Consider the following 24,155-nt stretch of genomic DNA (forward strand, 5'->3'; position numbering starts at 1 on the left):
TTGAGTGGAATCATACAATATTTGTCTTTTGTGTCTGACTTATTTCCCTCAGGGGTCATAAGTTCCTAACCTGTAACGCTGACTCATTAGGTTCCCACAACTGGGAGTTTAGTGCTATTGTCCCTACTTTAAAGAAGTTGGACACAGAAAGGCTGGGTAATTTGCCTAAGATCACTCAGCTGATAAGGAGCACTATTGGTCAGCCGCTGGCTGCACCCTTAACTTGGTGCTGCACTTCCCCTCACCAAACCTCCTTGGTTCAAGGCAGCAGCAAAGGGGTCCAGATCCCGTAACCAAGAGCATTACTTCCTCCCTGTGAGGCTCACTCCTCCAGATGTACTGGGGGCAGCTGGGCATGCTCAGCCTGAAGCATGAGGGCACTCACCCTCATTCTCTGTGCCAGGCCCATGGTGGGCCCTGCAGAGGCAGATGAACTCCCATGCAGTAGTCAGAGAGGGAAGTTTAGGAGGCCTCACCCAAGCTAGAGGTCAAGAAAGGAAGTCTTCTAGGAGAAAGTGCTCTTGAAGTTAAGACCCAAAGGTCGCTGATTATTTGTCTTGCTTGCTGTGAGCCCCCTGTATGGCTATACCTGTTTACCCATTTGCTTTCCTGCCTATGGCATTTGGGCTGTGCCTAGGCTAGAGGCTGTGAACAAAACTGCAGTGATAGCATTCCTGCTGGAGTCTCCCTGTGTCCTATGAGGGGACACATGCCTAAGGATAGGATTTCTCAGTGTGAGCCGAGGTGAAGGTCCCACTTTAGAAACTTATGCAAAATGGTTTTCTAAAATGTTGGTGCAAATTTACACTCCCAGAGCCAGGAAGAAAGTATTCTATCTTTTTTATTTTACATAGAAATCTTCCCCCCATCCTCTCCCACCACCATCCCCTCGTTCCCCACCCTGCTTGGCTCCGGCCATGCCTAGCAGCAAGTCAGAAGCTGGCAGAAGCATGGGCAGGCTGAAATTGCCTGAGAAGCCTCGAGCACTTTGGTCCATACAGTCAACAAAAGACCTGGAGAACCAGAAGCAGCCCGGCTACATCTGGCTATACACAAGAGCCTTTAACAGACAGCAGGTCCTGCTGGTCTCACATCGGCAACCACATGTAGGCCCAGTACGGTAGACCCAGTATGGTGGGGGTGGGCAGGGTAAGTTCAGGAAAAGCACAGTTCCTGGGCCTCACCCTCATCCCCATCTTTTCATCTACCCTTGCCCTCAGGGCTGGTCCCGGAGGAGGGGCCGTGCCCCCAAAACCTCCTGCTGAGCCAGTCCAGGCCTATAAGTTGGAGGCGTATATCTGGCCACTGATCAGACTCACTCACTGTTCTCACTACCACAAGAAGGTGTCCAGTTTGGCCTGGGAGGGAGGGAGCACTGTCCTTGTCTTGACTCTCTGCTTAGCCTTGGGCTTGGGCTTAACAGGCAGTGGGCGGATCATAGTTGTGTCAGTCTGAAGAAGATGTCAAGGAAGAGGCCTAAAGAAGAGACTGAATGCAGGGCAGCAAAGGCTCAGACTTGGAGGGGGGAAGCTCTGCTATACTGAGCGAGGTCAGGCTCTGCACACCTGAGGCTGCAGCCACTGCCAGGCTAGGGTCTGAGGGTACAGGTGAGGGATGGTGTGGGTAGCTCAGCTCAGCCCAGTGCCACAGAACAAGGATACAGGTTGGATGAATTTTGTCCGACCTCCAAGACCATCGAAGCCAGTCCTTACCTAAGGCGGAAGGAAGAAGTGAGTGGGCCAGGTTAAGAAGCTAGGAAGCTGGCCCCCCACTGTCCCCCTCCCCCCCCCCCAGAGGGCTGGCATTTGCCACTTGTGGGAAGCCATACTCACGGCATCTGTGCTGCGACGGGGCTCTGCTTTGGCCCTCTTGGGCTGTTTCTGGCCTAGGACAGCATTCCGGATGAAGACAGGAAAGGCACTAGCCAGCTCCTCATCTGGCTCTCCCATACAGCGCTGGCCGCCCAGCGAGAGCTGGGACTCCTGGGGTGGGGGAGTCCCCAAAGGCAGACTTGACGAGAGAGATGGCAGCAAAGGAGGGGGCGGGTAGGAGTGGTGGAGCAGGACCAGGATCTCTGATGCTTCACCAGGAGGCAGATAGGATAATGAATAGAGTTCCCAGGGTGGCTCCATAGTGTCTTAGCGCCAGGCCAGGAGTCAGAGGCCTCTGGCAACACCCTGCCCTTTCAGAAGTCCCGCTTTACACTCAGTTCTGGCAAGGGTTGGATGGTGACTGCCTGACTTCTTCAGGGAAACCTTACCTGCTTGGGGTCATTGGGCATCTTCTTGGGGATGTCCTGAACAGGAGAGCTGTGAGAGCAAGACACAAAGACAAGAGGCAGGTGAGCAAGATACAGGGCCTGGTGAGCCAGGCTCAGCACATGGCCCTTGGGGAACCACCATGTGGCATTGCTGCTGTAATAGCTGTGCTGGGCAAGGCACCTCAGTGAGCCCCACCCCAAGTGCAGGTCTGTGAACAGCTGCCAGAGTGGAGGAGGAATGGGAAGTTGGACCATTTTTCAATTTTGTGGCTTCCACTCGGGGCCAAGCCAATTCCAATCCTCCCCAAGGCCTCAAATGCCTCACTATGTCCTGGGTTCTATGTGTGGCTGGAGGCCCAGCTGATTCACCAACCACAGGGGGAAAGCCAGTCATGTTCTGATATAGGCAGAGGGCACCTCGTGATCTCAGACTTAGCCTTGTCTGCCCAGAGAGGGGCTACCATCTCCACAATAACCTCAGTAGATAGTCTATCAAGTACTCTCACAACACAGGGCTAGGCCATCTTCTTAGGTAATCTGTGCAGGCACAGTCTGGGGTATAATGAATTATGGCCCCAAGCCCCGGCCCTTCACTCATAGCTCCAGAGCTAGACACAGTGTTTCCACCCAATCCCTGGGGACACTAACAGCTGAATACCCTCTCCTGGTATTTTCCCAGAGGGGGTAGCAGGAGGGTGACCTAAAGGCTGACCCTGTGGTTTCTCATAGCCATGAGGACAAGGGGAGGGTCAGTCTTGTCAACTCTGGATCCCTTCATTCCTGTCCCTATAGCCTGTGGTGAGGCTACATGAAAGCCATGGGAAGATTCTCCACTTGCTGCAAGTTTGGCTCTGGGGAGGCTGATCCAGGGGGGAAGCATCCTGGATTCCCTCACACTCACTGCAGGCCCTCAAGATGATAAAAATGTCTCTAAAAGGCCTGGCAGTCTGCAGGCCCCAGGTGTCCACTTTCACCCTTTACAGCTAGAGAAAAGACAACATGAAGAAGCCAGGGTGTGCAGCAGGCACTAACAGGCCCTGTGACTACAGCCCACATGCCCAAGGCTTGCTTCCCACTGCTACCAGGCCCGGCCCTGTACAGCACGGGTACCTCCACCCCTGAGGGTGGGGAGAGGTGAAGAGCTCAGCTGGCTCTCCCTTTGGCTCTCTCCCTGGGCCTCTTCCATTTTCACTGCCTAACACCTCAATTTCTTTCTCTCACGTCCAAAGGTTTTGATTGGGAGGAAACCACTCAGCCCTTGACCCCCTCACCTGAGTAGCATATACCTACATGTACGTAGGGGAGTAGTTCTTGTCTTCCTGATGGACTATACTTGCCCTGTGTGGCCAAGGAGACAACCTCCCCATTCCCAGTCCCACTGGGTCCCTTGTGCAGGTCCTGCCCATCCCACTACAGCTCCCCACAGCTTCTCAAGCCTGCCCTTGTGGGCTACCCCCTTAGATGATGGGGCCCTGGGCACCATGATCTGAGATGGTCCTCAAGCATGAGCCCAAGAGGCACACAATGGAAGAAGAACTTCAGAGTCTCTGGCTCAGGACTCTGGTGGGCAGGCATTCAAGATATGGGGAGTACACACATACCCCAACACCATCAACCTAGACCTGCCCCTACTGGGACCCCTGTGTTCTCTCCAACTCACATCCCAACACCTTTGCTTGAAGGGTGATAGTGATGACTGAAAGAAGCGAGAAGGGCTTTGCCCACAGTGAGTACTCGGGAAAGGGAAGAAGAGGTGGCTAGAACCAAAGTAATAGTCAACCCCAGGTGACCCTCACTGCCCTGTCAGCCACTCAGAGCAACTATGGCAGGGCCTACAGAGACCTCTTGGTCATCCTGCCTCCAGGCTGTGGACATGGCCAGGCACTACCACTTACTGTGCTATCTCTTGGCAGAGCTTCTTGGCACGGCCCTGCTGGATGCTGGCAGGCTGGGCTGGAGGGGTGTCCACATCAAAGGTGGCATTGAGGTCAATATCATCACCAAAGGCTGGTCGGCGAAGCTTCAGGTTCAGCATTTCCAAAGGGGCTGGGCTATAAGCAGAGATGGCCTGGTTACTCTGGACCACCGCGGCAGTTCAGAAGGACAACAGTCTCTGCAGCATCAGAGATGGCTTGGTTCCAGGGGTCTGGAGCCCACACATGGCCCAGGGCCACCTTGCAAGGAAGCCTGAATCTCTACAGAAAAAAAACCACTTGGCTTAGTGCTTCACACCATAGTGGGACCAGTGAAAGTCTTCAAGACATGGAAGGAAGCAAGCAAAACCACACACAAAACCCAAGTGTACAAACAAAAGGTTACTGCCTTTTGACCAAACAGCCTCATCTCTCAGAATGCAGTACAAGGGGCCAGAGATGTGACCACAGATTGATGTAGATGGCATATAGCCCAATATTGGAAATGGTCAAAATGACTCTCCTAGGGAGCTGGCACTTTCATAGCTTGACTATGATACAGATATTATAGTAGTGTTTCTGGAAAGTAAACTAAGTAACATGGGGAAATGCTCACATGTTGCATTTATAAAGTAATATGAGGGGTACCTGTGTGGTTCAGTTTGTTGAACATCCAACTCTTGATTTTGGCTCAAGTCATGATCCTAGGGTATGGGATCAAGCCCCGTGTCAGGCTCTGTGCTGAGCGTGGAGCCTGCTTCAGAGTCTCTCTCTCTCTCTCTCTCTCTCTCTCTCTCTCTCTCTCTCTCTTTCTCTCTCTCTCTCTCTCCCTCTCCCTCTCCCTCTCCCTCTCCCTCTCCCTCTCCCTCTCCCTCTCCCTCTCCCTCTCCCTCTCCCTCTCCCTCTGCTGCTCTCCCCAACTTATGCACTCTCTCTAAAAAAAAATAATAGTAATAAAATAATAAAAAGTAATATAGAACTCTGGGACACCTGGGTGGCTCAGTCAGTTAAGTGTTAAGTGACTCTTGGTGTTGGCTCAGGTCATGGTCTCACAGTTCATGAGTTCGAACCCGACATCAGGCTCTGTGCTGACAGTGTGGAACCTACGTGGGATTCTGTCTCTCCCCTTCTCTCTCTCTGCCCCTCCCACGCTTGCTCTCTAAATAAATAAACTTTAAAAAAAGAGAGAGAGAGGGGCGCCTGGGTGGCTCAGTTGGTTGAGCGTCTGGCATCGGCTCAGGTCATGATCTCACAGCTCTGTGAGTTTGAGCCCCCAAAGGGCTCTGTGTTGATGGCTTGGAGCCTGGAGCCTGCTTCAGATTCTGTGTCTCCCTCTTTCTCTGCCCCTAACCCACTCACGTTCTGTCTCTGTCTCTCTCAAAAATAAATAAACATTAAAACAAATAAAAAAATAAAATAAAATAAAAAAGAGAGAGAAAGAAAAAAAGAAAATTGCAGCCAATAGGATTTTTCTAGCCCATCCAGGCCTGGTGGCGTTCCCTAGCTCCTGTGGTCAGAAAACTCTGGGGAATGGCAGGGCAGCCCCAAGAACATCCCTATTTCCTTCCCTTAGGAAGGAACCTTTTCAGGGCTGCCCAAAGCCCTACGCCCATCGCTCAAGGACAAGGAGATGCACTGTGAGGGTATTAGTCACTGGCCAGGAGCCCAATGGGGCATGCAGATTGGAGAAAAGGGAATTACCTACACTGATTTGGATGGGTAAGCAATGTGGGAAGATTAGACTCTCTCTTCCTTTCCCTGGCCAGGTCCCTGAACGCTCTACCCTCTCTTGCCTGCAAGTGAAAACAAACGTTGCACAAATGCACCTCAAACCAACGCCATGCTGGTTGTTTTGCTTCCCCCACTGGGATCCACAGCATAAAGCAGCAGCCAGGAGCACTCATGACAACGTTTTTGTAGTATCTGTTATTCTGCCAATATCTACCAACCCCAGCAAGTCCTCTGCTACTGTCTACCACCCCAGAGGGTCAATAAACCTCATCACACCCTGCTCTCCGCAGCCATGCGACAACCCCCTGCCAGCCCGAGCTGCATGCCCTGGTGGCTCCTGCGTGCCTCATCCCTGAGCCAGGGCTCACCCCTCACTGAAGCTTCTAGATACAAATGGCACAAGCGCCACTTTTCTTGCCATGGGATTTGGCCTGTCATAGTATGTGGTCAGGGGGTTTTGGGGCTTAGCCATCTAAGCCCCCAGCTTGCCTATCCCACCAGAACACAAGCTCCAAGAGAACCAAGAGGGCCATACATGCAGCATGCACTCAGTAAGAACCTGTTATGGAAGTTTAGGCCTCACTCCAGCCTGGACTGGTAAAGAAAGTAAGCAAAAGCAAGTATGCAAAGTCTCTGGGAGCCTGGAGGCGTGCCTCACTGTGGATGCTGGATACAGAGGACAAGCATGTGGAAACACCCTGAGGACCATCAAATGGGAAGTGTAGGGAGCACCGTGGAGCTTGTAGATAGCAGCCTTGAGTGATATCCTAGCAAAAGAATTTTTACTTCCTGCTGAGAAAGCTTAAATTCTAAATGTTTGAACACATGAGATGGTCTTTGAGACTATCAGCTCCCTAACTGTCAAGCTTCTGACAGGGCCCTTGTGCTACCTGGGAGTCCAAGCTGGTATGGCCAATGGGCTCTGAGGGTGGAGTGCAGAGGAAGGACCAGACACACAGGCTAGTTCATCAAAATCAGCCACACACTGGACTTCACAGTCAGTCATGTGCCCATCACATCCCCACAGCCATTTCTCAGTCCAACCCAAGCTGGGGTGGGCAGGCAGCTCTGGCTCCATAAAGAGACATGGAAGGTCTGAGGTAAGAAAGAAAGCAAAGGTTGAAGAACTAAAGGTCCAATGAGAATGAGAAGCTGGCTTGTTGGCACTTACTCCTCCGTGCAGATGCTACGGTGTAGGGAAAAGATGGTGCATGTAAGGAGGTTGGTGGTGAGGGACACAGATTAAGATGTGGCTCCCAGTCTACTCATAGCTGGGTGTGTATGTATTGAGTGGTCCAGGCTCTAGCAAGACTCTAGAGCACCTCTGTGGCCCATGGCACCTGACACAACATCTACATAAATACTACCTGTGCAGAGGAGGATGAGCTTACTCCTGCTGAGGAGGCTAGGGAAGGCTCTGCAGGGCAACTGACCCATCAGTGTGGACAGGAGCTGACATACAGAAAGGCCCAGAAATGGGAAGGCAAGGGATATTCTGCTTGGTTTGACAGTATTATTTGGCTGAAGCCTAAAGATCTACTATAGCTCCCAGGCTGGCTCTAAGAGCGCGTTGGCATAGTGCAAGAAGGTCTGGGAGTGTTTGGTGGGGGAGGAATGATGTGATACCCAGGGGCTGATAAGCTGGGCAGACAAGAGGAGCAGGAAGACGGGTCACAATCCTTACATGGGGGTGGTGGTAAGGGGTAAGATCAGGAAGTACCCCGGAGGTTAAATGGGCAGACTCCAGCAACTCATCAGATATGGGGAAGGAGCATAATGATTTTCCAAAGGACATTGAAAAGTGGCTCAAATACAAGGCTGGGCCGCTGGGTTACATGCTTTCTGTCTGGGCCATCAGCTGGGCAACTAGGTAGGACATCCCTGATGCTCTCACCTAGTTGGCTTCTGTGAAACACCCAGAGAGGAATGGGCAGCCAGTCCTGGCAGGGACACCCATCCCCCTGCCTCTTGGCTCCCTCTGCTGGAAGCTTTAATGCACACATTCCTGAGACCATAGGGGAATTATTTTGGTGACTGGTTTCGTGTTTGTTTCAGAATCTGGGGTGGACAGATGCATTCAATAAGCATTCCATAAACAGGATTCCTGAAGACAGTCCATGCTCCTTCCCCTTCCCCTTCCCTGCCCATCCCTAAGTCCCCTATGGCTTACCCTGGCCTCTCGTTAGAGCCCAGAACTTGCCTCAAAGCTGTTTTCCCACCAAATCTTGGCTGTGTCCCAGGGCAGGAGGCCCACAGCCTACAGACCCACATGGACCACCCACCCGACCAAAGCCAGGAGTAGTGAAGACCCTTACCAAAGAGTTCTTCCAGCTTATGACCACCCCAGAAGGTCAACAAACCTCTCTAAAACCAGGCGGTTGACAGTCTCACTGTCCACTGGTGGCAGGTTCAGGGTTTCCTGCAGCATCGTTAGCTTTTTTTTCAGGCTCTTGGGAAAGGAAAGAGAAGAGTGTGAAAGGGAGGCTGAGGCAGCAAGACTGGAGAGACTGCCAAGGACACGAGCAACATGCATCCTGGGAACAGACCAAGATCTGAACCCCAACATCAGGCTCAAGAGGCCAGAAATACCCAGCCTCAGAACCCCTCTCTGGGGAAGCCTCCCCTCTGGTGACCCTGGGGACATAGGTACAGGACAGGTGCTGTCTGTCCCCTACTGAGAAGGCCCAGGCTCCAAATCAGGGTCAAAGTGCATATCCTGACCCACTCTGACCCAGGAAGATAAAGGGAACCCACAACCACTGCCACTGACTGGGGCACAGGTTCCCAGGCTTTTGGAGCACACACAAAATACTCCTCATTCCCGTCTGGCCAGGGATGTCACTTACTGTGATTTCCTTGTCAGCACTCTGTAAGTCCTTCTGCGCTGACCTCAGCTCCAACCTTGTCTGGTCTAGCTCAGAGTAGACTGTCTGCAACTGTAAGAAAGTGTAGGGAGTAAAGGACAAGCCAACAGGTGGCCCTGTGCTCTGCCTCCACCTGCTGCTACCTAGTGCATGCTCATAGGAGCCCAGGGTCCAGAAGAGTCTGAGGACACAAGGAGAGACTCTGGCCTTGTGGGGCAGGGCTTTAATCCGTCAATGTCCATCTGGAGCTGCCCAGGAACAAGGGCTTCGTTCTATGCCCAATAGTCCACCGATGCACTGGGCCCAGAAATAAAACAGCTGTGCTGACTGAACCAGGTTCCAAGTAGGTTCCTCCTACTTTGGGCCTGGTACAAAAATAGGCCTCGGACACTGGCACCTTAGAGATCTGTGCTCTCCAGCCAGCTAAGAGGTGCCTAGGAACCAGGAAGAATAGAGGGGAGTGTAACCGTGCGCATACTGGGGGAGAGCCCTGTGTGAACTGCCGGCCTTGGTGGGCCAGCCACAGAGCCAGAGCCAGAGCCCAGTAAGGCCCAGTAACCAGTCTCTGTGAGTCACCCAATAGCCCCATGGAGTCCGTTGTGCCATCCAGCCCCATGGCTTTGCTCAGGAGACAGGAACGAGCATGACAAAAGGACAGCCACCTCTCCCCTCATCTTCTGCTCCCCACTGTTACCTTGCTTTTGGAAGAAAATAAGTCCTTCTTCAGTTTGTCAGCCAGCTCCCCTGAGGCCTTCCGTGCCTCTTTTAGATTCTCATACTCTCTACAAGGGGGCCAGGAAAAGAGATGTCAGAATAGGACATGCTGCTGGTCAGAATGAGCCACAGCACCAAGCAAACACAAAGCCCAGGCTGTCCCCTAGGCCGGTTCTCATTCCTACTCTGACACCTGAGTGCAACAGGGTAATGTTTTGGGGGGTCCTGCAAGGAGAGCTGGGGAGTCTCTATCCCCTGCCTGTCGTGCAGGCACCGGTGATTTGAGAGGATGCGCAGCAAGCCCTGCCCTCGTTAAGGTCTCACAAAGAGGCTCCCTACCCCATCTGGGTCTCACAGGAGATATCTGGGATCCCATGCCTGTCAGCCAAGTTGTCCTTTTCCCCCAGTCTCACCTCCATGATAGTAGAGAATCTGAGCCAAATTTCTGATGCAAATCAGGCAGAGTCAGTAAATGCTGACGGGAAATAGGCTCCATTTATCATGATGGGGTTTATATAGCTCAGAGATTGGTGCCGACCCTCTTAGAAATAACACTTATAGGGGCGCCTGGGTGGCTCAGTTGGTTAGGCGTCCGACTTCGGCTCAGGTCATGATCTTGCGGTCCGTGGGTTCGAGCCCCGCGTTGGGCTCTGTGCTGACCGCTCAGAGCCTGGAGCCTGTTTCGGATTCTGTGTCTCCCTCTCTCTCTGACCCTCCCCCATTCATGCTCTGTCTCTCTCTGTCTCAAAAATAAATAAACGTTAAGAAAATAAATAAATAAAAAGAAATAACACTTATAATTCACACTCATTCTTTCAATAGCCCTATGAGGCAAATTATTACTATCTCCATTCAGGAAGCTGTGGGTCAGAGGCTAAGAGACTGGCTCCTGGCCACATTGTGAGAGAGAGGTGGGGTCAAGGTGCAAACTGAGGCAGCATAGCTCCTGAGCTTGCCCCTTAACTCTGCCTGCTCTGCTTTGCAAGAGATGGAGAGCAGATGGATTGGGTGCCATGGCTTAGCTCCTGGGCTGGGTCAGAGGGGCCAGAGTACACACTTCTTGAGGGACACGCAGTACACAGCCAGCTGCTCCACCGCTGACTGTCCCACACCCATGTCTCGGATCATCTCCTCCACCTCGGGCCGCTGGCTCTGGAGTAGGAGCTCAATCCTGAAAAACACCCAACCCACGGCATTTAAAATCTGGAGGCTGATGGGTAGGTACCCAGTACAGCTCTGCTTCCCTTTGCTGCTGTTGCTATGGTAACAGCCTGAGCTGCCAGCATGCTCTAGCAGGCGGGTCTATCCAAAGAAAGGCCCCACAGCAGAGCTGAACACAGCTGTAGGGATGCTGCTGGGGAAGAATGGGTGCTGACAGCTCCTCAAGGTCAGGAATCCGTAGAGAAAGGTTTTTGGAGCAAAAAACCTGCCAGGTTGTCAGGCCACAGGCAACAGAACAGGGAGGAGTGAGGCAAGGGCCCCCAAGGGAAGCAGAGGTCAAGCAAGGAGACCTGTGCCTATACCCAGCTGGCCTGAGCCCCATGTGGCCTATGGAGAGATTTGAACCACAGAGGTGACCCAATCCCCCTGTAGTCCTGAGAGTTGTGCCACCTGGGAGCCACAGGAGCAAGGGCAGAGGGCAGTCCCTAGCTCCAAGCTCACCTCTCCATGGTCTTCATCTTGGTCCTGAGCCGGCGGGCCTCCTCCTGTGCTTGTTTGGTTTCATCCTGCTGCTGCTCCAAGTACTTCATCTGTTTCTGAAGAGCACACACATCCATACATACCTGTTGCTTGGACAATCCCAGGGACGATGGCTAAAGTCATCAGGAGAACTGTCTCCTTTTCAAAATACTGATAACCATGTGTCCCCAGCCCCCAGGGAGGAAGGCGCCTGGGCCCCTCTGTTTGTGCTTTTTCTGCTACGAGGCCTTAGGCCAACGGTTTCCTTAGCTCTCTGCTTGCTTCCTCCTGAGATATATTATCACAGGCACAGCCCACTGCAACCATCTACAGGCCCATTGTGGGCTGCCAAGGTCCTGTGACTTAAGGGCTCATGGTGCATGTTGTATAGGAAGGTGAAGAAACACAGATCCAGGCCTCGCTATCCACCATCTAGACCCATGGACAGTTACCAGGATAGAAGAGCCGAGACAGAGGCAGCTGGCCAGGCTGTCCTCAGCACAAACCACTCCATCTCTGACCTGGGAATGCCATCAAAGACTCCTGCTGTGCAGCTAGGTACTGATTCACTCCTTCCCTCCCACTGGCCAGGCCATGTGATCCAGCCCAGCCACCAAGCAGGAACAGAGACAACGAACACCTGGGGCCCTATCTGTTCACAAAGATGGCTCCCTTTCCCTTACAAATGGCATCCAGCAAGGACTGCTCCTTCCTACGAGGCCAGCATATCAATTGTGGGTTCAGATCAATCGCCTCATGCCCCTTAGAGAGCAAGAGGCTCACCAACCCAGGCTGATACAAAATTCATCTGGGTCTAGAGCTGCTTGCTCTGCAGGCTTTGATCTGCCTGGTCAGCTCAGCACAGCCGACTTCAAAGGGCCCCTGCTCCTCCCTGGGATGCTGTTTGATCTGGCTCCAGAGAGCAACCCAGCCAAGGACTAGAGTGCTAATGGAAGGTTCTTTGGTCTGGCTTCATCAGTGGAGTACAAACCACTTTTGGAAACAAGGTCCAGCCTCACCTAGGTCTTGGCTGAGCAGCCCCTCCAAGAAGCCCTGGGAAGTCCTCACCTGTCCGAACTACCTAGTACAAAATCCAGAAGTGTAGCCGATATGGCTCTTTGTTTATAGGCTGGATGGGCACAATATGGGAGGCCTGGGGGAAAAGGGATTTGCCTCCATTTTACAACTGTATAAATGAAGGTAATGACAAAGGCAGAACCAGAAGATAAGCCCAGAGTGGTGAGCTCAGGACCAGGCTATATCTTCCAACCAACTTGTGCCCACAGAACCTGGGGACCAACCTTGAGGGTGGAGCATAGCATTTCGGCCTTGTCTAAAGCCTTCTGCAGAGATTCCACAGTGGCGTTGCGCTCTTCCAAGGTGTCCCGCAGAGTGTCGATGATGACCTGGCTATCCCTTTTCTCCTTCTCTGGAGTGGGGGGTGGGGGAGGGGAAGGCCCATTCACCCATCAGCATAAGAACCTTAGACCTTAGGTTCCAGCCCCCCACCCCAGAGCCAAGTAAGGAAACGTCTCAGGTCAGCAATTGGGTGGCCCGCTTCTCTCTCTGGCATGCACCAAACCAGGGAATCTGAGCCAGAGTTTCTTCATTCAGGGGATGAGACCCTCTTTCTGCTGCTTGGAACTACTTGAGTAAAGATTTCACTGCTCCCCACTCCCATGGGTAGAGTTAATTCATCATCTCAGAACTCAATCAGGTTTCCAGCCAAACCCTCTCCTACAAATACTCTGTCCCATTAGGTAGCTCCCTCCCGGCCTGGGTCCTGGGCAGGAAGCCTCAGACAAAAAGAAGAAGCTCACCTAATCTAGGTGGACAGCTTTAGGCACCTCCTTTTCCTTTCCTTTCCTGCCAATCACAAGACCTGGCAAAACTCTTGGAAATACAAAGCAGGGAGAGCCCCTAGCTTCACCAGAAGACTGGAGGCCTTCCTCCCAAGGATCTCTCCCTTCAGGACCTGGGTCAGGGACTTCCCAGGGTCACCTATCTCCTACTAACTCACCTTTCTGGGAAAGCTGGGCTCTGATATTATCCAGTTCATTCTGTAAGGCAATAGCCACAATAAGCAATAGAAAGGCATCATAGCTGGCTTCCACACAGCACCCCAAAAGGCATGCAGGGAGATCCAGGAAGGGACAATGAGGTCTGTAGGTCCAGGGAGGCACAGACCCTGCTGTATGTCACAGCCAAGCTAAGCCAACAGTGTAGAGATACATCTTGCTTTATCTCTGTACTTTTCTGAAAAGTAGGTGAGGTGGAGAAAAATAATCTCTGGTAGAAGACCCTGGGACAGGGAGAGAGGCAGAAGAGGGGCAAGAGAAGTGAAGTTGGACCTGTGTGATCAGTCTCACAGCAAAGGATTCCATCATTTCCTTGGCCCTGTGTTGGCCTGGCCCTTCCCCTCTCCAGGCTTCAGCTGCACTCACCAGGGACACAGAGTTGGGATGCCCAGGGACCTTGGGTCATCACTCCTTCCCTCCACCCTTGCTTCACAATCTACTTCTCTTCAAGCTCTAAGCTGGCTCTGTATACCATGAATCTCCCAACCCTAATAAGGTAGGTGAGCTGGGACAACTTTGTATCTCTGGATGAAACCTCACATGTGCTAGGCTCTAACCAGACTATTCTGAGGGTCAAATGAACCTCTCAAAGCCTGTGCATAAGTTACACAGCCACTGCCATAGAACCACTGAGAGGCTGGGGCAGAACTGAGCCCAGACTCCATTCAGGAATTCAAAGCACTCAACACCCCCATAGGCAGGAGAAGTACCTACTGCATAAGCAGGAAAACCAGGCTCTGCAGAACTGAAAGGCTTGGCCAAGGGTTCAGGATGGTAGCTGGATGGAATCCAGGCAAATCTTCCTCCAGATCACCTTTCCCGGGTCAATACAAGACTCAGGATTTTACATGTGACCAATACTAAAGCCCAGCCCCAGTGGGTGGATAAGCCCCCTAGTGTCAAAATCCCCACCCAGGACTCTGGGGCAAAAGCTTTTGGTAGCTGGACTGGTCACTGTGGGAAGAACATCCTAGAGTGCAAGTGGTGGGTAGAGAAAGGCATGCACGGGCTGCAGAGGACAGACACCAACCCAAAGCTCCCCCAAGTCCCCTGGTTTTTTTTTTTTTTTTTTTTTAATACCTGGCAGGGTACCTTCCAAGCCCTTGCTCCAAACTACTCAAGACATTGCCTCTCCCTCTCCTAGATCTGGCTTTGAAAGCCAGAAAGAAACGAAGCTGCCTTTGTTGTCTTTATCACAGGGAGGATGCGGCTTAAAACCCGGAGCAGTTACCATGACAATGAACATGTTGGCTTTAAGCACAAAAGCTCTACCTTCTTGAAGCAGTAAGGTTCCAAGGACATCATGGTATCCACCCCCCTCCCCACCCCGGCCCAAAGCCAAATGAACCCAGGACTGACAGATGCCCAGCAAGTTAACCCTCAGAGTCCAGGTTCATTGTGAACCCCAATCCCACTTTCTTGAGAGGTTTCTACCAATCTAGCCCTCTGGTACACAAAGAAAGCTAAATCTTGGACTTGGGGGAATAAGTGTAGGAGGGAATCCACCCATTCTCCCCAGCAGTGTGGGCTCACATCCTGATTCCAGAGGTTCTGCCCTCTATTCCTGATCTGAGACTCAGTCACCTGGATATACACCAAGCTTTCTCACAGTTTTGAGGCACAGCCATGTTTGTGAATAGTGGGTCCACACATCTTCTCTGTGTGGACTAGAAGAGTTTTCTAATCTGTCCAAGCAGCAAAGTGGGCTGGGAAGGATGGCTGTAGAACCTCTGCAAGGTGAGAGAAACTCAGGAGAGATATTTTGGCCTTTGTTGGGAATTACTCTAAAATCCCAAAGGGAAGGTTCACAGTCAAGAGGCTCCCTTCCTTCAGGGGCGCCTGGGTGGCTTAATTGGTTAAGTGTCTGACTTCGGCTCAGGTCATGATCTCACAGTTTGTGAGTTCAAGCCCTGCGTCAGGCTCTGTGCTGACAGCTCAGAGCCTAGAGCTTGCTTCAGATGCTGTGTCTCCCACTCTCTCCCCTTCTCCACTCACTCTCTGTCTCGCAAAAATGAATAAACGTTAAAAAAAAATATTTTTTTTTTTTAAAGAAAACAGGCTTCCTTCTTCCCTAACAGTGTATTTCTCCAATGACTGGGTCTTATCATCACTTCTCCTCTGCTCTCCTCCCCTCTGCCTTGAAACCTCTACAAAATCTCCCTCCAGACTCCATTGTGACACTCTAGGTACCCACCCTGGGTGGGAGCAGAAAGTAAATTCTCAAGGGGCTTGGAGTTCAGTAGAATGACATAAATCCCAAGTACCTTTAAGAATTCTGCATCTAAGACACTCTCCTCCTCTTGGGCAAGGTCAAAGAAGAGCTTATTGATAATGGTTCTTTTGCCAACCTGGATGGAAGGACAAGATAGAGTATGAGTATATAGCTGGGTCACGTGCAAGGACAGGGATATACATGCAACCTAACGTACAGCCAGGCCTATTCTCAGGCCCAACTTTTCATAACACTTCCCTTGGAATCAGATGAACTCTGTAACCCTATAGTTTCCTTAAGCTGGCGCCACCACTTTGGTGGTTACTAAAGTCATGTCACCACAAACCCATGTGGTAACTACTCAAAAGATACCCCAGCTCTAAGTGCTTTGAGGAAATGGGGAAAGGTAGAGAAGGAGGCCAGATTTACCTAGGTGAAGACTAGCCCAGGCAATAAGTCCACCTGCTAGTTACATAGGCATAAGCAGGCCTCCTGAGCCACTCAAAAGCACAAGTAAGGTTTGATCAGCCTCAAACCATGAGGGTCCAAAAAGGTCAAAGACATTGCTCAGTTTCAGAGATCTTTCCTTATTTCTGCTTCCTGGCAAGTAAAAGATATCTTCAGCTGAAGTGTTTTCACCCCACCACCCTCACCTGGATTCGGCACTGTGGGCAGGTCCGACTTGGTGCTGTCTCAAACCACTGAATTAGGCTGGAATGAGAAGCAGAAAAGCAGACTGGTGAGCCTTTGCTTGGGTAGAGACACATAGAGCAGGTAGCCACCCCAACCACAACAGGGTCTGACTTGTTCTTTCTTGACCCAGAGCCTGCCCACATAGGAGGGCAGTTACCACAGGTGGTACAGCACATCCCATAAGGCCTGACTGGGACAAGCACTCTGGGACAAGTCCTTTTTTTTGGCCCTGTTGGTGTGGCCCTCCTTACCCCTCAGCTGCTCTTTTGTCAACATTCTAGGCTTGGACTAAAGAGCAGCAGTCAAAGCACAGGATCCCTCAGAGATAGGGATTCTAATAACACACCCACTTTAAGCTAGGATTCCCAAGGGCTACACTTTCAGAGTAAGGGTAAACTAGAAGTAAATGCAAGTAGTGCTAAAAGTAAAATACTGTCCAGCTTTGCATCGTCTATCTGAGTGGTCCAACAAAACCTCAAGCCGTAAACTTTAATTAGTCTCCTACTAGTAGACTCTCCCACCAGGGAACAGGGAGAAACAGAGGTCTTTCTGTTTCTGGGATACCATCATCCCAGGCCTCAAAGTTTTTCTACAAATAATTTTTCATAGGGGTGTCTGGGTGGCTCAGTTGGTTGAGCATCTGACTCTTGACTTCGGCTCAGGTCATGATCCCAGGGTCATGGGATCGAGCCCCATGTCAGGTTCCATGCTGAATGTGGAGCCCGCTTAAGATTCTCTCTCTCTGCCCCTCTCCCCTGCTCGTTCACTCTCTCTTAAAAAAAAAAAAATTCATATGCTATGTACAAGATATAATCAAAGCTAGCCATGCGCAATGGAATACTATATGGCAAAGAATGAGTCTACAACTAAGAACAATATTACAGATGAATCACATATACATAACATTGAGGAAGACAAACCAGATACAAAAAAGGTATACTGCATATGACTCCATTTACATAAAGTAAATGTTTTAGTTTTCTTAAAGTAAAGTCATACAAGGAAAAGAGCATTACAAGTGCAAACCAGAACATATCCAGCAAGACTTCAGATATGGGAATTGTCACATACAGCATAACACATTATACTAAAGAAATAAAAATCAAAACTGAAAATATCATTAGAGGAGTACCTGTCTGGCTCAGTCAGTAGAGCATGTGATTCTTGATCTTAGGGTTGTGAGTTAGAGCCCCATGTTGGGGGTAGAGTTTACTTTAAAAAAGGAAAAAAAAAGGGGGTGCCTTGGTGGCTCAGTCAGTTAAGCATCCAACTTTGGCTCAGGGCATGATCTCATGGTTCATGAGTTTGAGCCCCACGTTAGGCTCTGTGCTTACAGCTCAGAGCCTGGAGCCTGCTTCAGATTCTGTGTTTCCCTCTCTCTCTGCCCCTCCCCTGCTTGCGCTCTCTCTGTCTCTCAAAAATAAATAAACATTAAGAAAAGAAAAAAAAGAAAAAAACAGGGCACCTGGCTTAGTTGGTTAAGTGCCTGACTATTGATTTCAGCTCAGGTCATGATCTCACAGTTCATGGGTTCGAGCCCCATATTGGGCTCTTCGCTGACAGTGTGGAGCCTGTTTGGGATTCTCCCTCTCCTCCTCTCTTTCTGCCCCTCTCCCATTTATACATGCTCTCTCTCTCTCTCTCTCCCAAGAATAAATAAATTAAAAATCAATCAGTCAATCTATCAATCAATGGGAAACAAAGAAAATATCAGTAGAGAACTACAAAATAAAAGGTGACATGGCAGAATTTAATAAGAACCAAAGAAATTCTAAAACAAAAAGGTGGCCAAAATCAATAATTAAATGGATCAGTTTAATGGCAGTTTAGGCATAGTTGAAGAGTTAGTAAAACAAAAAGATAGGTTAGAGAAAACATTGAGAATTAAAAAGATGGAAAAATGGGGGTGCCAAGCTGGTTCAGTCAGTAGAGTGTGCAACTCTTGATCCCAGGGTCATGAGTTCAAGCTCCATGTTGAGCATGGAGCCTCAAGATAGAAAAATATATAAGAGATTATAAAAGATATAGAAGATATTGTGAGAAGATCTAGCATACATATGATAAGGAGCTTCAAAAAGAAAGTATTAGGTAGAATTATGCCTTTTCCCCAAGAAGTCTATGTCCTAATTTCTCAAACCTGTGAATATGTTACCATACATGACAAGAGTAATTTTACAGATGTGATTAAGGATCTTGAGATGGGGAGATTATCCAGGTGTGCCCCCATGTAATCACAAGAGTCCTTAAGTTAAGTGTCAGAGTCATACAGAGAGATTTGAAGATGTAACCCTGCTGGCTTTGAAGATGGGGAGAACAGGGCCATAAGCCAAGAAAGGTATATTCCCACACTGACTATAACCCAGTAAACCCATTTTGGACTTCTGACCCCTGGAACTACAACATAATAAATTTGTGCTGTTTTAAACCACTAAGTTAGTAGTAATTTGTTATAACAGAAATAAGAAACTAATATGAAAAAAAAAAAAAGATAATGGGATAGAAGCAATACATGAAGATAATAATAATGGCTGATAACTTTCCAAAATTGAAGAAACCATTCCATAAGTTAAAGAAATATAATGAATCCCAAGCAGGATAAGTAAAAATGGTAACAAAAAGAGAGCTGAAGTGGCTATGTTACTGTAAGGCAAAATAGACTTTATATCAAAAAAAGTTACACAGGTCACGATCTCACGGTTCATGGGTTCGAGCCCTGAATTGGGCTCTGTGCTCACAGCTCAGAGCCTGGAGCCTGTTTCAGATTCTGCGTCTCCCTCTCTCTCTGCCCCTTCCCGACTTGCGCTCTGTCTCCCTCTGTCTCAAAAATGAATAAACATTAAAAAAAAATTTTTTTTAAGTTACAAAAAACAAAAACAAAAATAAATTAATTAATTAAAAGGGGCACCTGGGTGGCTCAGCTCGTTAAGCCTCCAACTCTTGATTGCAGCTCCAGTCATGATATCACGGTTCGTGAGACAAAGCCCCGTGTTGGTCTCGGTACTGGCAGTGCAGAGGCTGCTTGGGATTCTCTCTCTCCCACTCTCTCTGCCCTCCCTTCTCTCAAAATAAATGATCTCTCTTTCCCCCTGCCTCTGCCCTTCTCCCCTGCTCCCATATTCATTCTCTCTGTCTCTCTCTCTCTTTCAAAAATAAATAAATAAATAATAAACATATATGAACCTAACAACAAAGACCAAAAATATAGGAAAGAAAACTGGACAGAATTAAAGAGAACAATAGACAGTTCTACAATAAAACTTGGGGAGGTCAATACCCCACACCTTTAATAATGGGTAGGACAATCAGATAATCAATAAGGAAACAGAGGACTTAGACAACACTATAAACCAACTAGATCCAACAGACAAATACTCCACCCAATAATAGCAGAATACACATTTTTCTCAAGTGCACATGAAATATTTCTCCAGTATAGACCATATGTTGGGTCATAAAACAAGTATTAATAAATTTTAAAAGGTTGAAATTACACAAAGTATCTTTTCTGATCACAATGGAACAAAACTGAAAATAAGTAACAGGAAAAAAAATGGAAAATTCACAAAATATGTGGAAGTTAAACAACACACTATTAAACAACCAATGGGTCAAAGAAGAAACCACAGGGAAATCAGAAAATACCTTGAGATGAATGAAAATGAAAACACAACATACCAAAATTTATAGAATACAGTGAAAGCATACTAAGAGGGAAGAGACAGCTGTAAACACACACACTAAACAAAACAAAACAAAAACAAACAAACAAAAAACACACCCATTAGGATAACTATTATGAAAAACAAAACAAAAACAGAAAATACAAGAGTTGACCAGGATGTGGAGAAATAGGGCCCTTGCGCATTGTTGGTGGGAATGTAAAATGGTGCAGTTGATGTGGAAAACAGTAAAGCAGTTTCTCAAAAAATTAAACACAGAATTACCATTTGATCCAGCTATTCCACCTCTGGGTTTAGCCCAAAATAAATGAAAGCAGGGACTCGAACAGATACTTCTACACTAATTCATAGTAGCGTTACTCATACTAGCCAAAACATGTAAACAACCCAAGGTCCATTAACAGATGAAGAGAAAAACAAAATGTGGTATTTCCATATAATTGAATATTATTTGGTCATAAAAGGAATGAAATTCTGATGCATGCTACAACATGGATTAACCTTAAAAACATTATGCTTGGTGAAGTAAGCAAAACTCAAAAGAACAAATATTGTATGATTCCACTTATATGAGGTACCTAGAATAGGAAAATTCAAGGAAACAGTGTAAAGGGGCACTTGGGTGGCTCAGCTGGTTAAGCTTCTGACTTGATATCAATTCAGGTCATGATCTCATGGTTCATAAGATGGAGCCCCACATGGGGCTCTGTGCTGACAGTATAGAGCCTGCTTGGGATTCTTGCTTGCTCTCTCTCTCTCTCTCTCTCTCTCTGCCCTCCCCCACTTGCTCTCTCTATCCCTAAATAAATAAACAAACAAATAAATAAACTAAAAAAAAAAAAAAAAAAAAAAAAAGAGAGAGACAAAGGGTGAAATAGAAGTTTCCAGGAGCTGTGGGGAGCAGGGAATGGAGAATTGTTGTTTAATTGGTACAGTGTTTCTGTTTGGAATGATGGGAAAGTTCTGGAAATAGAAAGTGGTAATGGTTACACAGCATTGTGAATGTATTTAATATCAGTGAACTGTACGCTTAAAAATGGTTAAAATGGAAGGCATCTTTGAGCTTACCAATTAAACATCATGAGCAAAGCTCACCCTCCCAAATTAAAAAAAGAATTATGGACAAGAAGTTATCATTGAAATGGGGCGCCTGGGTGGCGCAGTCGGTTAAGGGTCCGACTTCAGCCAGGTCACGATCTCGCGGTCCGTGAGTTCGAGCCCCGTGTCAGGCTCTGGGCTGATGGCTCAGAGCCTGGAGCCTGTTTCCGATTCTGTGTCTCCCTCTCTCTCTGCCCCTCCCCCGTTCATGCTCTATCTCTCTCTGTCCCAAAAATAAATAAACGTTGAAATTAAATGGTGGCAGATATGTCCAAGGAATGCTGCAGGGATTTGATCCCTATAAGAATCTTGTAATAGATAAATGTGTGCAGATGATAACTAGCAGGCAACAGAACAATACTGGAATGGTGGTAATAGGAGGGAACAGTATAATCATATTAGAAGTCTTGGAACGAGTATAAACAAAGGCTGTGTTCACCAGAGAAATCAACTGCTTCCACTTGTCCCCTCTCCAAAGGGTCCATTTTACTATAATAGAAAAACTGGGTCATGTACATTTTCATATTGAAATTCTTTGTTAAATAAACTTTTGCGATAGTCAAAAACAGTTGACATGGCAAATCTTATGTGATGTATAATTTACCACAATTAAAAAAAAAAGAAGGTTTTACACTAGCCAAGGTATGGAAGCAACCCAAGTGTCCACTGATAGATACACAAAGAAGGCATAGCATACCTGTGCACACGTGCACATGCACACACACGTGCACAGGCGCACACACTGGAATATTACTCAGCCATAGAAAAGAATGAGATCTTGCCATTGGTGACAACATGGATGGACCTAGAGGGTATTATGCTAAATGAAATAAGTCAGAGATTTCACTTTTATGTGGAATCTAAAAAACAAAACAAACAAAAAACCAGACTCTTAAATACAAGGAACAAACTGGTGGTTGCCAGAGGTAAGGTGGGCAGGGGGATGGGTGAAATAAAGGGAATTAAGAGGTACAAATTTCCAGTCATAAGATAAATAAGGCATGGAAAAGTACAACATAGGAAATATGCTCAGTAATAACTGTTGTATGGTGAAAGATGGTTACTACGATTATCGTGGTAAGCATCAAGTAATGTATACAACTATTGGATCCAAATGTTGTACACCCGAAACTAATATAATATAGTATGTCAATTATATTTCAATTTTTAAATAGGAGCTCTGAACCAGCCAGTTCACAGCTGCTGGAGGAATCTTTCCTCACCAGCTGTACATTCAACAGAACGGTCCTATAGGGACAGCAGGACTTGACCAGGCAGCACCTCCTTGCCCTTCCATGTTAACTTGGGTTACCTGGCATCAATGAATACTCTGGAGTGTCTGACCAAGGAGATGACTCTGGATAGAATCATCCCAAACCATCAAGCAAACCATAACAAATAGGATAGCCAGAGGCCTACCAGGTTATCTCAAACAAATAAAAGGGCTCATTAATTTGGCAAAAGTTGGGCACCTAGGTTACTCAGTTAGTGAAGTGTCCCACTCTTGATTTCCGCTCAGGTCATGACCTCACGGTTCAGGAGATAAAGCCCAGCACCCAGCTCTGTGCTGACAGCGTATAGTCGGCTTGGGATTCTCTCTCTACTACCCCTCTCCTGCTTGCTTTCTCTCTCTCAAAATAAATAAATATATTAAAAAATTTTTAATCTTTTTTTTTTTTAATAAAAAAACAGCAAAAATTCACCTCCGACCAGATTAATAGTTTTGAGGTCACATCACTTTGCAAGCTGACCAAGAAATCCTCTACTCTATCCGCACTGAGCCAACTCTGTTACCCTGGACTCAGCTCAGTTGTTACCTCCTCTGGGAAGCCTGCCCTGACCTGCCTCTGCCCAGGTGGGGAATCTACCTTGGGGCTCCATCTAGTTCCGTCTTAATCACCTGTTTGGGCTCCGCCCAGAGACCCGACACCCTACAGTACTGTAGCCATACTAAGCCGAGCGCCCAGCCCCGACACAGCAGTCACTCACCACTGTAGGTGGAAGGTATGGCCGCAGTGGATGGCGGCCACATCTCGGGAGTGGTCGAAGAAGTCGGAGCAGATGGTGCACAGCGCACGGATAGGCATGATGATTGGTCCTAAGGGGGTCAGGCAGCCAAGGAAACCTCGACGGGTCCAGCTTTGCGACCGCGCCCCCACCCCCGTCCCCGCCTCTCCGCAGGCTTCAAATTTGGCTCCACTGCGGGACTTCCGGGAGTGGACCGGAAGTGGTGGCAGCAACGTAGAGGCGGAGCCTGAAGGCTGCGTCCCGATTGGACGAACCATAGGGGGCAGGGCTTAACGGCCGTAGAGAATCCTGGGGCTGAGCGCGAACCTGGGTCTGTCAGCGATAACTATCTAGTGGTTCCCTTAAGGATTTGGCAGGTAGCGGCAGCAGCCACGCCGCCAGCCGTTCCCCTTTCTGGAGGAAGACCCGGCATTATGCTCCTAAGCCAGATCTGGTGCCAGGAACGCCGGGCACGGCGCTATTCTCTCAGGGCAGCCTTCTCTGCATTTCGGGAGTGTGGACAAGACCGAAGCTGTAGGGGAATGGGACGATGGAGAGCAGTCCCCTGGGCTCTGGGCAGTGCTCAGCCGTACACCGGAAGCCCGTAGTTCCCGCCCTCTCAGTCCTCAGCTCTGAGTGATTTTAGAAAGATGGACACAGGTCTAACCACTCAGGACACCCTAAGCTCACTCTTGGCTTTATTCAAGCAAGTTATGATGATCCCTCAGTTTGGAGGTGGCAAGGCCTGTACCCTGACTTTAGCTCTTAGCTCCCAAGAGGATCAGCATGCCTCCGAACTGTACTAGGGTTGGAATTTTAGAAGCCCAGATGCTTCACGGAACAGTGACTAACAAACCCTTTTTCTGATTTCCACATCAGAGAAGTTATCTTTGGAGTCCTCCCTGAGTAAGAGCAGCATCCCTGGTGAATTCACCTGGGCAAGTCAAGGCTGGAACAATTCTTCCTATGAGTTCTCATGCTTAACTCTTTTTTAGCAGTGTTAATACCCTCTCCCCAGAAGAAACCTTCTGTAAAGCCCCATGATATAAAGCTTATTTTTCCACCTGAAGTAGACCCAGAGTGAAGTTCTTTGAGCCTATGTGGAAAGCACAGGTGTTGTTCACAGGGAGGAGGAATCGACACAAAGGGTAGCATAGAATCTTTGTGCAATGCCCACCCTGCACCCTCTCCCCAACTCTGGGAAGCCCACTTTGGCCATGGGCCA

At 48.7% G+C, this 24,155-nt stretch overlaps 2 protein-coding genes across 3 annotated transcripts; one reads left to right on the top strand and one right to left on the bottom strand.

The window, feature by feature from the left end:
- Positions 1–823: 823 nt before the first annotated feature.
- On the bottom strand, positions 824–23,159 carry TRAIP (TRAF interacting protein). 2 transcript variants are annotated; one of them, XM_003982241.6, is made up of 15 exons: positions 22,913–23,156; positions 16,106–16,163; positions 15,505–15,588; positions 13,183–13,222; positions 12,464–12,591; positions 11,145–11,239; positions 10,540–10,653; positions 9,463–9,550; positions 8,751–8,840; positions 8,265–8,353; positions 4,156–4,311; positions 2,261–2,309; positions 1,833–1,982; positions 1,662–1,712; positions 824–1,451 (listed from the first exon to the last, which is right to left on the bottom strand). In XM_003982241.6, the coding sequence occupies exons 1-15, from the start codon at positions 23,008–23,010 to the stop codon at positions 1,332–1,334; spliced, it is 1,410 nt and encodes a 469-aa protein (XP_003982290.4). In that variant the 5' UTR covers positions 23,011–23,156; the 3' UTR covers positions 824–1,331. The 2 variants fall into 2 exon arrangements, 1 of the variants encoding a protein (XP_003982290.4); XR_006592827.1 differs by having other exon boundaries at positions 1,360–1,451; positions 1,833–2,080; positions 22,913–23,159.
- LOC123383265 (small nuclear ribonucleoprotein G-like) lies at positions 21,175–21,345 on the top strand (the record flags this gene model as incomplete). Its single annotated transcript, XM_045050341.1, has 1 exon — positions 21,175–21,345. A coding segment is annotated over one exon (171 nt), but the record flags the coding sequence as incomplete, so codon positions are not given.
- Positions 23,160–24,155: the final 996 nt, after the last annotated feature.

This window comes from Felis catus, chromosome A2 (assembly GCF_018350175.1).
Source record: "Felis catus isolate Fca126 chromosome A2, F.catus_Fca126_mat1.0, whole genome shotgun sequence".
NCBI lineage: Eukaryota > Metazoa > Chordata > Mammalia > Carnivora > Felidae > Felis > Felis catus.

Bases quoted from the DNA above. Each gene is read 5' to 3' on its own strand.
- TRAIP (XM_003982241.6), bottom strand. From the start codon at position 23,010: ATGCCTATCCGTGCGCTGTGCACCATCTGCTCCGACTTCTTCGACCAC. The intron at 8,354-8,750 runs GTAAGTGACATC...TCCTTTCCCAAG, and splicing joins GTGCTGACAAGGAAATCACA to AGCCTGAAAAAAAAGCTAAC. The intron at 4,312-8,264 runs GTTTGTTGACCT...CTCTGCTTATAG, and splicing joins AACCGCCTGGTTTTAGAGAG to CCCAGCCCCTTTGGAAATGC.